General features: G+C 34.3%; 2 protein-coding genes and 1 long non-coding RNA gene across 3 annotated transcripts; 1 reads left to right on the top strand and 2 right to left on the bottom strand.

Moving 5' to 3' along the window:
* The first annotated feature begins 2386 nt into the window (after nt 1-2386).
* Nucleotides 2387-3185, top strand: LOC132254786 (uncharacterized). Its single transcript, XR_009467154.1, has 3 exons — nt 2387-2606; nt 2690-2841; nt 3025-3185. It is a non-coding gene; the product is annotated as an uncharacterized LOC132254786 (long non-coding RNA).
* Nucleotides 3186-9652: 6467 nt separating this feature from the next.
* LOC104881061 (disease resistance protein RPS2-like) lies at nt 9653-10981 on the bottom strand. Its single transcript, XM_010659794.1, has 2 exons — nt 10435-10981; nt 9653-10332 (listed from the first exon to the last, which is right to left on the bottom strand). Exons 1-2 carry the CDS (start codon nt 10979-10981, stop codon nt 9653-9655), a joined length of 1227 nt encoding a protein of 408 aa, XP_010658096.1.
* Nucleotides 10982-11236: 255 nt separating this feature from the next.
* On the bottom strand, nt 11237-11728 carry LOC109123504 (disease resistance protein At4g27190-like). Its single transcript, XM_019223431.1, has one exon. It carries the CDS (start codon nt 11726-11728, stop codon nt 11237-11239), a length of 492 nt encoding a protein of 163 aa, XP_019078976.1.
* Nucleotides 11729-16142: the final 4414 nt, after the last annotated feature.

Here is a 16142-nt window from a genome sequence, read left to right as displayed (position 1 = left end):
TTCCTCCGATATTCTTTGAAGGTTTGCCTGTCCTCCAAATTCTAGACATGTCCTACACTAGAATCAAATCTTTACCACAATCTCTCTTTAAGTTATTCAAACTTCGAATTTTCCTATTAAGAGGCTGTGAACTTTTAATGGAGCTGCCACCTGAAGTTGGAAAACTTGGGAATCTTGAGGTGCTCAATCTTGAAGGCACTAAAATTATAAACCTACCCATAGATGTTGACAGACTGACAAAGTTGAAATGCTTGAACGTGTCATTTCATGGATACAGAAAAAATCAAACCTCTACACTCATTCCTCGGAATGTGATACAATGATTGTTTCAATTGCAAGAGTTAACGATAGATGTGAACCCTGATGATGAATGATGGAATGCAACCATGGAAGATATTGTAAAGGAAGTGTGCAGCTTAAAACAGTTGGAGGCTTTAAAAATTTATTTGCCACAAGTTGCACTGCTTGATCACTTTATGAGGAATGGAACTTCGTCGATATACACATCATTAGTCCACTTTAGATTTATTGTTGGCAATCATCACAACCGCATTCACTACTACAAAAATAGTTTATGGTGTTACTATTTACGGTGTCACTTTTAAAATAATGACACCATAGGATTTATAATTAATAAAGGTGACACATCATATAAAAAATCTTCAATTGAGGTAGTTAGATGATATTAATTTTATATTTATAGTGTCATTTTTTGGGAAGTGACATCATATAAAATAATTTTTTTTAAGTATTATAACCCATTTTTAGAATTAATAATGATGGATACTATATAAAATTCCCATTGTTTCCATATCTCACCCACAATCCAAAAAATCTCAATATATAAATCCTATATATAAAATCGTGATCTTCTTCAACCTTTTCTCTCACCCATAGTCAACACGCTCACAACCGACATTCTTCACTTTGTGGACTCCCAGGTAACCCAAAATCTCTTGGATCTATCATTTTTTTTTCTTTTATTAATGTCATTATATTAATTGTTTCAACATCTTTGTATTATGGTTTTTGTGAATTGTGTATTCTTGAGTTGTAGGGAAGAAAAATTTAGGTTTAATCTTCTAGCATAGAAGAAAAAACTGTAGATTAATTGATTTTTTAATCTAAACCAAACACATGATCAAATCCTTAAAAAAAGTGAAAAATAGGAAAAAAAATGAATGATTTTTAATATTTATTTGTGTGAGAATGACAGGTACAAATTTTTTTTGAGATATACTATCACATAATCTTCATCCTTTCTAAAAAACGAGAGAGGAAAAAAAATGATTTTTCTGTTTGTATCTAAGTGGGAATGAGATATAGAATTTCGTTGAGAGTATCCAACCCCAAAAGGACCAATTCGGGAAGGCATGTGTGGTATTGACGGGAGATGATAAGATGGAAATCATAACCATAGCCATGTTCGATCTCTCTATGTCTTTCTATCCTCTTCAATTAATTCATGGGCATAGATATTTTATTTAGTTTTTATATTTAGTTTATTTATAGTTTATTTAGTTTCTAAAATCCAATTAGTTAGATTTTTTATTTGATTTTATTTTTATATTTAAGTAGTTGAGTTTTGGAAAGTTTTTATATTTTGTTAATAGAAATAGAAATTTTTATATTTTTTATTATTAGGAATTTCTATTTTGTTAAATTGTAAGTATCTATCTCAATAAGAGATTATTAATATTCAAATGAAAGTGATGAAAGAGAGTAAATATTTTAATGCTCAATTATATTTTAATTTTTTTTTTTTTTTACATAAGGGTTTATTTATGTTTTCAATTTTGAAGTTCCCTTTCCAAGTCCATCAACAAAAGTAGTGTCCAACCTTAAAATGGGCATGTGTGGTATTGACGGGAGATGATAAGATGGAAATCATAACCATAGCCATGTTCTCTCTGTGTCTTTCTATCCCCTTCAATTAATTCATGGGCATAGATATTTTATTTAGTTTTTATATTTAATTTATTTATAGTTTATTTAGTTTCTAAAATCCAATTAGCTAGATATTTTATTTGATTTTGTTTTTATATTTAAGTAGTTGAGTTTTGGAAAGTTTTTATATTTTGTTAATAAAAATAGATATGAGGACTTAAAGGGTTTATATTTAGGTAGTGCTTGAGCCACGGAAAATGACAGTCCACTATCTTGACCCTATGTATCACAAACCATGTGAGGACTTAAAGGATATCGTAAACATGTAAGTTCTTCCTATTATTTTTCATAGTATTATTTTTAAATAAAAAAATACATTCACCTCAAACGCATATTTTTATTATTTATATATATTAAAACATATAACATTTACCTATTTTTAAAATGTACCCATTGAACTTATTTACATAGGACTCTTCGAATATTTGCAAAGAAAACATCTAAGAGGGAGTCATCTTAGCAACTAGTGCAAGTGACATCCAAAAATTTTTCTTTACACATTAGCTTATGCATTTGCACCATTTATATATGTGAGTACTAATGTTATTTTATAATTGATCGATTAGTGTCCAAGACAAGAAGGAGGGTTCGAATGTGGCTACTTTGTTATGAGATTCATTAAAGAGATAATTTTTTATCCTACAATTATTGCTTCAAAGGTATTACTTATTTAATGAATTGTACATAGTTTTAGGCTTCCAAATGTTATGCATTTTAATGTTATTTTCTTATTTGATTTCAGTTTTGTGATAAAAAAAACATATTCTCAAGTAGAATTATATTTCCATTTATTCATCAGAAGAAGCGCCCTTCGATGAAATTAGAGGAGAATGGGCTACTTTTGTGCTACAACTAATCATGAATCATGTTAATGCATCATGATCACCATGCATGGTGAGTCCCTTAGCTACTACATGAATTTTTCCATAGGTATTGTATAGTAATGCTTATTCTTTGAATAATGTTTCTATTTGAAAAAAAAAAATAGTTCTTAGATTTGTTCATTTATGATAACATCGATCCATGTTTATTTTCTTCAATAAAAATCTCTAAAACTCATTAAATTTTGAAATGCAGGTATACACTCTTGGGATGGTGAAATGGAGAATAAAAAGAAAGAAGAAGGCAACAAGATTTTGGGTTTTTAAATGCAACTCTTATGTTATACGTTGTAGGACATAAACGTTACTTTAATTGCAACTGAGAAATTTAGATTTTTAGATGGGACTTTTATGTCATTTTATGGTTAACCGGTTTTATGCTTAGGAAATAGAGGTATACATGAATCTTGGGATCTTTAACATTTCTAAATCATGTTTTGGTATGTATTCACTCTTCTTTTTTAGTTTTGATGGGTTTGATATGTTGGACGTACTATCATTTTGTGAACATTTGATATACAAATATTATTAGATGATCAATGTATTATGAGTTATTCCAGAAACATTACAGAAAAATGAGTTAAATATAATATGATTGTTATATTTATGGACAAAATATAAATAGGTTAATCTTATTAATTCATAAGCATTACAAAAATCAACAACTAAAACCAATCATATCTTCCACAATAATTTACAATGATGTGATACCATAACTTAAAGGTGATGCATTTAATGTGACATCATAACTCAAAGATGATGTATTTAATGTGACACCCTATCATCACTAGAAATATATGGTGTCACTTCCGAATGGGTCACCATTTATCTACTTTGGTGTCACTTCCAAATACGTCACCAATTGGTACCCTCTATGGTGTCAGTGGAGAAGGTGACGCTATGTTGTAGTGACACCCTATGTTTATGGTGACTCGTTATAAATGTCACAATATACCTTTTTCCTTGTAGTGATTATATCTTGACTACCCAATGAACTTGCAATTAAATTTGAACTTCACACAAGGAGCCTGAAGTATGTGAATGGTGAAGGCATTCCAAGTCAAATCAAGGAGGTACTCCAGCATTGCACTGCTTTGTTCCTGGATCGCCATTTAACTCTCACCAAGCTATCTGAATTTGGGATTGGAAATATGAAGAAGCTAGAATTTTGTGTATTAGGGGAATGTAATAAGATTGAAACTATTGTGGATGAAGCAGAAAATTGTAAACAAACAAGAAAATGATGGAGATGTTTATGGAGAAAATATACTTGGGTCTTTACAATTCTTAAGGCTTCATTATATGAAGAATTTAGTGAGCATCTAGAAGGGACCAGTTTGGAGGGGTTGTCTATCTAGTCTAAAGTCCTTGGCATTGCATGAATGCCCACAGTTGACTACCATTTTTACTTTGGGTTTGCTTGAAAATCTCAACAGCTTAGAGGAGCTTGTGGCTGAATGGTGCCTTGAAATCAACAGCATAGTGACCCTTGAAGATCCTGCTAAACATAGACCATTCCCCTTGAGAACATATCTTCCTAATTTGAGGAAGATATCACTTCATTACATGCCTAAATTGGTCAACATTTCAAGTGGTTTACGCATTGTACCAAAATTAGAATGGGTGAGCTTCTATAACTGTCCACGCCTTGAAACTATGTCTGATATGGAAGTCTGTTGTAATAGTATAAAGGTGATCATAGGAGAGGTAGACTGGTGGAGTACATTGAAGAGTTCATATTTTGGACTTGTTCAGTGGCATAATGTATTTGTCCCCATTAAAAGTGATGCAGATTTGGCGACTCAGCTAGAAGAAATTGAGAATCAGCTTCTTGCTGAGAGGCAAGAAAGAAAGCCTTCTCAACAGTCAGGTTAGGTAATTTTTCATGTCTTTTTTTCCTTTCCATAGATAGATGTGATCTCCATTTTATTTATAACTGGTATGTACATTGCATAATTCATTGCATTTTGGATCTATTCTTTGACATGAATGATTCAGTAGGATACACAGATTTTCAGGTTGAATCGAAAAAAGCATGTGCACATATTGCTGGTTTTCGTTAAAAAAGCATTTACTCTTTTGCTGGAAAAGGTATATGCACACTTGCACTAGCGGTGATATACTGCCATCTATTGGGATGTTTGTGTATCTATATATATCACTGAATGTATAACTCATTTATCCGACTCCCCTAAGGTTTGGATCAGGTATTCTCATATGGACATTAGATTCCAATTTCTAACACTTAAGATGGGTATTCTTATTCATTTGCATGCTTAAAAACATGGTGGGGGAATACTAATTTCCAACTCCATGTGCCCTTCCAAATCCACTGTCTAATATTTGGTTTGTTTTGTTGGCTATTTGTCTATGAGTGACAGGTTTCTGGTGACTTCATGGCGGCCCCTGCATTTAAGGCCACAACTGCCTCAAAGGAAAAGCAACTGCCTGACCCTGTTGCCGTCGAGGAGACGAACCTCATTTTGTAAGTGTTCTCATTTATTGATATTCGATATATTTTACATCTAACCAAAGCTACAACGATAATGAGATACTTCAAATTTTTTTTTTTTTTTAATTTAACATGAACAATCAAATGAGAAAAAAATATTATTATAAATTTTCCTTACCTCTTTCATTATATTTTGTTCTCTATTTTCTTCCCCTCAGACATTATGAAAATCAAACATAACTTGCAGATTCCATTATGGACTTTTTGTTCTGACCAATTCACGCTATTTGGTCACATTACAATCTTATCTCTTTTTATGACATAGAAAGGATAATTTTTTTTCAATATTTCTTTTCCTTTTCTCAATGCTTTCCAAAAATCAAACATAACTTTTTTTTCTAAAGAGAACTCTCAAATACAACTGAAGCCACTATATCAATTCTAACTAGTAGAAAATACTAAGCAAAAGATGGACTAGAAAAAAAAAATTGTTCTAGCAATAGTTGACACATTGATTAGCCACAGCCTTGAACCGACATGCTTATTGTCCTTTAAAGGTGACCACAAAACCTCTCCACTTGAGGTCTTTTAATCCAACATTTTCATCTAAAAAAAAATTAAAATAATAGGTAAACATAAAATAGTCAACAAATATATCATAAATGGATGTGGAATCATATTAACAATATATCTAAAAATATGTTTGTTTGATTATCATCATTATAAAAGTAGTAACAAATTATATGAATCTAATAATGAGAAAACAAGTAGGTAATATTTAACAAATGTTGATAGATTAATCCAAGCCTATATATTGTCAAGTTTTAAAGATTGTTACGGAGGAGGTGGCTACCTTGCAAAAATTAACTTCCCTTCAATTTTGCTTCCCTACGGTGGACTTCCTTGAATTGTTTGTCCATGGAAGCCCAGCGTGGAAGAAGATCTCACACTTCTCATTTCAATTTTCTGTTGGTCACCAGGACTCAACCTCCTCTTACTTTCTAGAGTCTACTGATTATCCAAGCTTCAATTGCTTGAATTGGTCAATGGTGAAGGGAGGCATCCTGTAATCCCAGAGGTACTTATGGTGACATATGCATTATGATTAATTGACCACAAGCGTGTTTCAACACTATCAGATTTTGGCATTCACAACGTGGCAAACATGTTAGTTTGTTTAGTTGAAGGGTGCAATGAAACTAGAAGCATTTGGCAGGGGCCTGTTCCAAGGTGAAGATAAAGGCCAAGTTGCATCTCTTCAATGTAATCTCTGTCCCTATTCCTAGATTCGTGGATCTCATTCTCGTCGGATAGAATATTTCTTTTTAAGTCCCTTTTGATAAGGATTCAGCGATGCCAAATAGATTCAATGAATGTTTGTCTGTCCTTGTGAGATGATTCATTGATTTTCAATTTATTTGCAAACTCTTGACTAAATCTTTAGATGAATTAAAGCCAAATTATTTTAAGATTTTGTTTGACTCTAGCTTTGGATGACTATTCAAGACCAGATTTTTAAAAACCAAGGTCGAAAACTAATGTTTTTTCCGAACTAAAAAGACAAAAAATCAAGCAACTATTGGCATAGTGACTTGGTCAATCCCACAACAACTATTGAGTTAATACCTTTTATTGCTAAGATTTAAGATTTGTAACTCAAAATTATTGTGTAATCTTGTTAATACCAAAGAAACTGAATCACCCTAAATTCAATGTATTATTCTAACAAGACAACCATCATTTAAGAGTAATTGTTCCCTTATTTTTCCAATACAATGTTTGTCATGCAAATCCTAGACTTGTTTCATACTCGAATAAGATCTTTACCACAATCTCTCTTTCTATTGGTTCAACTTCAAATTTCCTTTTAGGAGGTTGTGAATTGTTCATGGGGTTGGCACCCAAAGTCGGAGAACTCCATCACCTTTAGGTATTTGATTTTCAAGGGACTGAAATCATAAATTCAAGACCAAAATCATGGATATATATCTACCTATTGCTATCCAAAAATTAACGAATTTGACATGTTTGAAAGTGTCATGCGTAATAATCACAATAGAAAGAACAACCGGTTGAACAGAATCATTAATTCCCCAGAATGAAGAGGGTGGTCCAGCATGCCTGCTGCACATTTTGGCTGGTTTTTCCTTAAAACATTTTACTTTCAAAGCCCAAAAAACCAATTCCCAACAGCATTTGTATCATCTGTGTCTAAATTTCTAACACAAGTGCATTCTTAGTATGTTGTCTCATATTTGGTTTTTGTTTTAATTTGTTAGTTGAAACATCCATGAGTGCCAGGCCCAGGTCAGCCTGATGACTCCTTGAAGGTAAGCTTGAGCTATTATGGAACTGCAGCTCATTTTTGGGCAAGAAAGAAGAGAGAATGATAAGGTCTGTTTGGGAAATATTTTCAAAAACAACTTTAAAAGAAGAGTTTTTTATACTTGTTTTAGGGCAAGAAAGAAGAGAAAATAAGGTCTGTTTTGGAAGTATTCTCAGAAATAGTTTTAAAAAGCAGCTTTGAGAATAGTTTTTAAAAACCATTTTCTAATGTTTTACAAAACAAAATTTGTTTGGAACTTGAAATACTTTGAACCTTTTTTCTATGTTTATAAATATATTTTAGAAATAATTTTTATTCATAACACTTTATTTTTAATTATTCTTTATAATTATTTTTTAAACAAGTGAAGACAATTAAAATATATTTTCTGAAAGCACTTTATTTTTTATTTTTAAAAATAGAAAATAGTGTTTTTTAGAGAATATCTTTAATTGTTTTCACTTATTTTCTAAGGATTTTTTTTTAAAAAAATTATATAAATATAAAAAATAATTAAAATAAAGTACTACATATAAAAAAAATACTTTTAAAACATATTTAAAAACATAGAAAACAACATTTTTGGTTCTCAAATAAACTTACTTTAAAAATATCATAAAAACAATATTTTTTTTTCAATTGTTTTTTAGAACTATTTTTTAACACACTTCCCACCTATTCTCAAACTACTTTTTATGTTTTTGAATTTCTTCAAAACAACTTTTGTTTCCAATGATTTTATTCTGACCATTCTACATATATGTACAATTACTTTTTAAAATAAATCCCAAAAATTAAGGAAAGATATTTAAAAATAATTAAAATATGTTCTCAGAAAATATCTTATTTCCATAACGAGTTTTCAAAGAACTGTTTTCTAAAAATAAAAAAATGCCAAACGTATTTTCAAGTCTAAAAAAAGGTTTCCTATTTTTAATGATTTTTGGACAACTTAACTTTGAGTTGAAATTTAGAATTAATTATTTTTATAAAACATAAAGGTGATTAAAAGATAAGGTGTTGCATAACATTTATATTTTAAAAGCCCATCATTGCGGGTCTGAGTTCTGTCTAAGCCCAAATTTCAATGATTGGGCTAGGCTTGGGCATGAAAAGGGCTGGGCTTAGGCCACATGATGACTCAGTTAGCAGAAATCCGTAAAGCAATTGAACATCTTCATATTCATATTCCTAAACCATTTCCCCAAAGAAATAAAAATAAATGAGATGAATAAATCAAATTCAAATACCAAAAAATAAGATAACAACTAAAATCAGAAACCATATATGATATCAAGAGAAAGAATATGTGTATCAAATGAATAATTCTCCACAAATATCAGATACTACAATTGTTCAGTCCTACCTTAAGAGAAGAAAAATCATTATTAGCGGTCATGACTAAGGTTATATTTGGTTCTTGAAAATTTTGAAAAAAGATGGAAGAGAAAGAAAATGGAGACGAAAAGTGAAAAAAAAAAATTTAAAGTCGATAAATTATTTTCATTTGCTATTTTGAACTCATTTTACTTTTTTTTTTCTCTCCTCTATATAAAGAAAATAATTTTCCTCTTTCTTTAATACTTTTCTAGAACCAAATAGAGCTTAAGATTTTCAATCTATTATCCTTACATAAGATATATGGAAATATAACAACCAAACAACAAGCAATCATACACAAATACAATATGAAGTAGCAAATCTTAAACAAACACAACCCAAAGTATCAAATCTCAAACAAATACAAGAAAAAGATAGTAAATCTCAAGCAAGTGCAAGCTAGAGTTTTTGAATCTTGCACACAAACTTACTTTGTCTCAGCAGCAGAAACTATCCTGATTAGCTTTACAATAAAACGCAGAAGAGATGAAATCAAAGGAGCTAGTTGAGGATGCAAAGAGGCTGTAATCTTTGTTTAATGGCATCACCTTTCCATTCTAGTGCTTCCCACCATGATTGTTGCCCTTCAATGGATCTCAATTTGGTTGCATTGACCTCGTTGAAAGGTAAACTCTTCAACATGCAACAGTTAGATATTTTAACTTCTTATAAAGATGGCCACTCTAATGAATCTTTAGCCCATATGCTTGTTAGTTGTGGCAAATGAATGAGTTCTAGGGTCTCCAACTTTGGAAGTGCTTGATTTTCTAGTTGTGTATTCTCGGATTCCATGATAATCTCTTCAATTCGATGGCATTCTTCTACTCTCAAGTGCGTCAGTTGAATAAGTTGTTGAATCATAGCATTAGTGAATATCTTCATCAACTTGGGGCAATTACTTAATGTCACAGTTGTTAATCGAGCCAAACTTCCAACATGAACAGGCCCCTGCCAAATGTTTTCCAATTCTGGGACATTGGTTATGTGCAAATTTTTCAACCATTCTAGGACAGCCTTTGATGTTCCATTACCATAGATGATGGTCTTAATTCCACTGCATCCTTCAATCAAACAATCAAATATCATATTCATATTCTTGATGCCAAAATCCGATAAACTCAAAACTCCTTTGTAGCCTATTAGTCCCAATGCATTGGTTTTCGTTAGCACCTTCATGATTATAGGATTTACACCATCACCATTGGCCAACTTCAAGATGTTGTAGCTTGGATTATCGATAGACTCAAGAACATGAGCAATGGCGGAGTCATGGTAACCAACAGCAAAATGAAATGTCAAGGAACCCTCCCACACAGGGCTTTCTTCAACAAATAAGCCAAGGTAGTCTACTTTAGGGAAACAAAATCAAAGAGAAGTCAATTTTTTCAACTTAACTATCGCCTTTGTTACTGGATTCACAATCTTGTCCCACCCTTCTTCCAATGAACCAACATCAATAGTCAATTCCTCCAACAAATCAAACCTTGACACTTGTGCTTGAGTATAGTTTGCCACATCAAAATTACACAATGATAATCGCAAACACTTCAACCATACTAAACTTCCAATTTGAAGTAACTTAAGTTTGGTCTTTCGAATATCCAACACCTCAAGATGCTCAAGTGCTTCTACACTAGATCGGATTTCTTTCAACTCAGAGCAGGAATTTAAATAGAGCCCTTTGAGGTAAATCAAGTTGGATAAGGATGAAGGCAGTACTACAATGTTAGTGCCATGGAGATCTAGAATTTGAAGACGACACATAGATTTGAAGAAAAACTCAGGAATAGAAGTCAAGTACTTATTTCTTTGAAGCAACAATGTTAACAGATTGCGACAATCTAGTGTTTCTGGTAAAGTGCTTAGTTGGTTATTCATCAAAGAAATCCGATGGGTTTGTTCCCATTCTTCCTTCTTTGAGAAATCTTCTAACCCCTCATGTGACTTCACTAAAAATTTGGAATCTGTTCTTTTCGATGAGATCTTAAGCGCCATTTTCCGAAGCATTTTATTCATCTTAACACATTTCCTTTTATCACTTCTCTCTAGCAAAGATACCTTGATAAGCTCATTCAGCACCGTATGCCCTCTGTTGCATGCACTTCTAAAATCATTTGCATGTTTAATAAAACCTTCAGCTTTCCAACATTCTAACAAGTAATCTACATATATCTCACTTTCTTTAGGATATAATGCACCATACAAAAAGCAAACCTTCTGTTCATCATCTTCCAAATCATCATAACAAATCTATAAGCGTTCCAGCACTTCATCCATGCCAACGAGTTTGACACTTTCCCATCTTTTCAACTGTTCCAATCCATCATCCCAACCCACATCATGTTCCCCCTTCATTTTGAAGGTTATTGCTACTCTGTCTATCAGCAGTGGCAACCCATAACACTCTTTAACCACACCCCTCGCCAGTGGTTCAATTAAGGGGTTAGAAATGGAAGGGCCTACTATTTTCTGGAACATATTCCAAGCTTCAGTAGGTAACAATGGCTTCACATTAACTAGCTCATCAGCCTTCATGACACATTTACAAAAGTCATCATATCTACTCGCCAACACTACCTTGCTATTTGGGTTCTCGTCGATTCCCATTATTCTATTTAGATCAATCTTGTCCGTTACTTCATCCAAAAGAATCAAACACTTCTTTCCCCTCAATTCTTCAGATATTATCAATGCAGTTTCGTTAACATCGACATTACCTTCTACATCCAATTTTAGCCGCATTAGGATTGCATCTTGTACCCTTTTTTCACTCCACTTTTTTGAGACAGTTACATAGATGACCATATTAAACATTTCAACAACTTTTTCATGATTATTCAAGTTCTTCAATACTGTGGTTTTCCCAGTTCCCACCTTGCCCTAGATACCAATTCTTCTTACTTCTTTATCCTCTAGACACCTCACTACATGTTTTACAACATTATGCAATGATGAGTTTTCTTCCAGTTTGAGTGTAGGTATTCTTTGGACAGGCTCAGGCAATTCCATGACTGTTGTTTCTTTCATAAAGTCTCCCTCTTCCCGATGACTACAAACTGTAGGGAATTAAACCGATTTCCCAGCCCGTGAGAAACAAAAAATTAGAGAAAAAACACACGCCAAAGAAAAACAATCACACGCACAAGACAATATTTACGTGGTTCGGCAATTTGCCTACGTCCACGGAGTTGCAGGGATATCACTATTATCAGGGAAGAATACAGAGTACTGCATGGCGGCTACAATATTCTCTATATATATATAGCACGACAACCCTACCATACTAAAAAACCCTAATTACAAAAGGTGGTTCCACAATGGGCTAAACGGGCCCAACAGGCCTCAATAAATCTCCCATTAAAAAAGCCATGCAATATTATTCGGGTCGGGTCATCAAACCGGATAAAAAAAAACTAGGCTCGACAAAGCCCAACAAATCTCCCACTTGGAGACTAGTCCAATCACCAACATCAAACCGCTATCCTCCAAGAAACAATCCCTCATCCCTACAACTCATCCTCATGTCCTCAAGCTAGAAGACCAATTGAAGTTGCGCACAGCTTCAACTTCTCAATAGTGACACCCTTAGTCAACATGTCTGCAGGGTTCTTAGATCCACAAATCTTCTCAAGTATTACCAGTTTATCTTCAACAAGATAATGGATAAAGTGGTATTTTGTTTGTATATGCTTTGACTTTGAATGAAAAGCCGAATTTTTGGCAAGAAAAATTGCACTCTAACTGTCACTGTGTAGAATGCCCATCTCCTGCTTCTTACCCAATTCATCTAAGAAACCATGTAGCCAAATCATCTCCTTTCCAGCTTCAGTTGCTGCAACATACTCAGTTGCTGCAACATACTCAGCTTCTGTGGTAGACAAAGTAACAATCTTCTGTAGATTTGAAGCCCATGATATAGTTGTACCACCTAGAGTAAAAACAAACCCAGTAGTACTCTTTCTACTATCAATATCACCAGCAAAATCAGCATCTACATAACCCTGCAATTTCAAACTTGCACCTGTGAAGCAAAGACATGTATCTAATGAACCCTTCAGATATCTTAAAATCCACTTGACTGCCTCCCAATGCTGCTTTCCAGGCCTACTCATGAATCTGCTCACAACTCCCACTGCATGTGCAATGTCTGGTCTTGTACACACCATAGCATACATCAAGCTGCCAATAGCTGAGGCATAGGGCACCTTGCTCATATGGTCCCTTTCTTCTTCTGTCTTTGGTGACTGTTCTTTGCTTAGTTTGAAATGACTACCCAAAGGTGTGCTCACTGGTTTAGCTTCATTCATGTTGAACCTGCTGAGAATTTTCTTCACATACTCTGACTGTGAAAGCTTCAATGTACCATTAGCCTTGTCTCTAATGATTCTCATACCAAGGATTTGCTTTGCAGCTCCCAAATCCTTCATTGCAAACTGTTTGGACAATTGCTTCTTCAGATTATTAATCTTCTCAATGTCAGACCCTACAATAAGCATATCATCCACATACAACAGTAATATGATGTAAGAGTTGTCAAAGGACTTAACATAGCAACAATGATCAGCTTCATATCTCTTGAACTCAATTCTATGCATAAAATTGTCCAACTTCTTGTACCACTGTTTAGGAGCTTGTTTAAGGCCATACAAGCTCTTTCTCAGTTTGCAGACTAGATTCTCTTGTCCCTGAACAATGAACCCTTCTGGCTGAATCATGTAAAGGTCTTCCTCCAAGTCACCATGAAGGAATGCTGTTTTCACATCTAACTGCTCAAGATGTAAGTTTTCTGCAGCCACCATTCCAAGTACAAGTCTAATTGTTGACATCTTCACAACTGGAGAAAATATCTCTGTGTAGTCAATGCCCTCCTTCTGCTGGAACCCTTTAACAACTAATCTGGCCTTGTAACGTTTGCTACCATCATGCTCATTCTTTATTCTGTATACCCACTTGTTGTGCAAAGCCTTCTTTCCTACTGGCAATTCAGTCAGTTCCCATGTCTGATTCCCCAATAGGGAATCCATCTCATCCTTCATGGCTAACTCCCACTTGCTTGAATTCTCATCTTGCAAGGCTTCATCATAACACTCTGGCTCACCACCATCAGTTAACAGGAGATAATTTAAAACAGGTGAATAACGCTGCGGAGGTCTAATGTTCCTAGAAGATCTGCGAACTTCAACTACAGGTGTACTCAGATCTACCTATGAATTTACATTCTCCTTATCTTCTTCACCCCCTTTTTGGACAGTACTTTCAGTCAATTCATCTAAGTTGACAAACTCAGATTTCTTTTGATCTATCTCTGTAACATCTGACACTACAGATGACCTGTCTTTGTACATAACCTGTTCATTAAATATCACATTTCTACTTCTGATGATTTTCCTGTTTTGTTCATCCCAAAACCTATAGCCAAATTTCTCATCACCATAGCCAATGAAAAAACATATTTTTGACTTTGCATCAAGTTTACTACGAGCATCAGAATCAATATGAACATAAGAAATACAACCAAAAACTTTTAAATGTGAAAAATTCACCTCTTTACCGCTCCAAACCTCCTCAGGAAGTCTGAACTCCATGGGAACTGATGGTCCTCGGTTAATCAGGTAAGCTGCAGTGCTAACAGCATCAGCCCAAAAAGTTTTTGGTAGTCCAACATGCAACCTCATACTTCTAGCATGCTCATTGAGAGTTCTGTTCATGCGCTCAGCCACACCATTCTGCTGTGGTGTCCCAAGAATGGTCTTCTCCATCCTAATTCCATGTGCAGCACAATACTCACTGAATCCTCCATCTATGTACTCTTCTCCATTATCTGACCTCAAACATTTTACTTTCAAACCTGTTTCTGTCTCAACCATGACCTTCCACTTCTTAAAAAGTTACAAATACATCAGATTTATTTTTCAGAAAATAAACCCATACCTTTCTACTTGAGTCATCAATAAAGGTGATGTAGTACCTTGAACCTCCTAGGGATGCAACCGGAGAAGGCCCCCACAAATCAGTGTGTACTAGTTCCAATTTTTCAGCCTTCGGTGTCCTGCCAGTTTTCAAGAAGCTCACCTTTTTTTGCTTTCCTAAGATGCAACTTTCACACATGTTAAAATCAATGGACTTCAATTCTGGTAGTTTTCCTTTTGACAGCAACATCTTCATCCCTTTCTCACTCATGTGACCAAGTCTGCAGTGCCATAGGCTTGTATCAGTACTTGCATCAGCAACTGCAATTGTGTCTCTTGGACATGAGGTCATATACAGAGTGCCAGTCTTCTTTCCACGAGCCAATACCCTAGCTCCCTTTGTAACCTTCCAAGTACCACCAACAAATAGTATTGCATGTCCTTCATCATCAAGTTGTCCAACAGAGATCAGATTCCTCCTCAGGTCAGGAATATGTCGAACCTTCTCCAGTAACCAAACAGACCCATTGGGCAACGATATCCGGACATCTCCCAGACCCACAACATCCAAGGCTGAACCATCAGCCAAATACACCTTACCAAAATCACCTGCAACATAATTCTGTATGATTTCTCGGTGTGGAGTGGTATGAAACGAAGCTCCTGGATCCAAAACCCAATCATCAAGTGGACTGTCTACTGCAAGAAGTAATGCATCCTGTACTTCTTCTGTTACAGCATTAGCAGAATCATCTTCATTCTTCTTCTTAGGGCTTTTGCATTGCCTTTTAAAGTGACCTGTTTTCCCACAATTCCAGCATTGTACTTGTTGGCCTGATCTAGATTTGCTTCTGTTCTGATTAGAATTTCTGGAATTTGATCTACCCTGATTTGAATTTTTGTTATTACCTCTGCCTCTTGTCTCCAGGTTTAGGGCAGAACTATATCCTGAGGTTTCACCAGCATCTCTTCAGCGAATCTCCTCAGCCAGAATTAAATCTCGTATATCATTGTACTTGAGCTTTTCCTTTCCCGTAGAATTGCTTACTGCCATCCTCATTGCCTCCCAACTGTTTGGCAAAGAAGCCAAGACGATCAGAGCACGAATCTCATCATCAAAATCAATTTCTACAAACGACAATTGATTTGTGATTGTATTAAATTCATTCAGATGCTGTGCTACTGATGCATTCTCTGTCATCTTCAAATTGAACAATTTCTTCATCAGATGCACCTTATTGTTTGCG

The sequence above is a fragment of the Vitis vinifera genome, chromosome 12 (assembly GCF_030704535.1).
Source record: "Vitis vinifera cultivar Pinot Noir 40024 chromosome 12, ASM3070453v1".
In the NCBI taxonomy this organism is placed as follows: domain Eukaryota; kingdom Viridiplantae; phylum Streptophyta; class Magnoliopsida; order Vitales; family Vitaceae; genus Vitis; species Vitis vinifera.
This window is presented reverse-complemented; position numbering and strand designations above follow the sequence as displayed.

What these genes read in the sequence shown, in the direction of transcription:
- LOC109123504 (XM_019223431.1), bottom strand. Translation starts at nt 11,728, where the DNA reads ATGCGGCTAAAATTGGATGTAGAAGGTAATGTCGATGTTAACGAAACT.
- LOC104881061 (XM_010659794.1), bottom strand. Translation starts at nt 10,981, where the DNA reads ATGGCGCTTAAGATCTCATCGAAAAGAACAGATTCCAAATTTTTAGTG. An exon ending in GGAATTGACTATTGATGTTG is followed by an intron (nt 10,333 to 10,434) that starts GTTCATTGGAAG and finishes TCCCTAAAGTAG; the next exon opens with ACTACCTTGGCTTATTTGTT.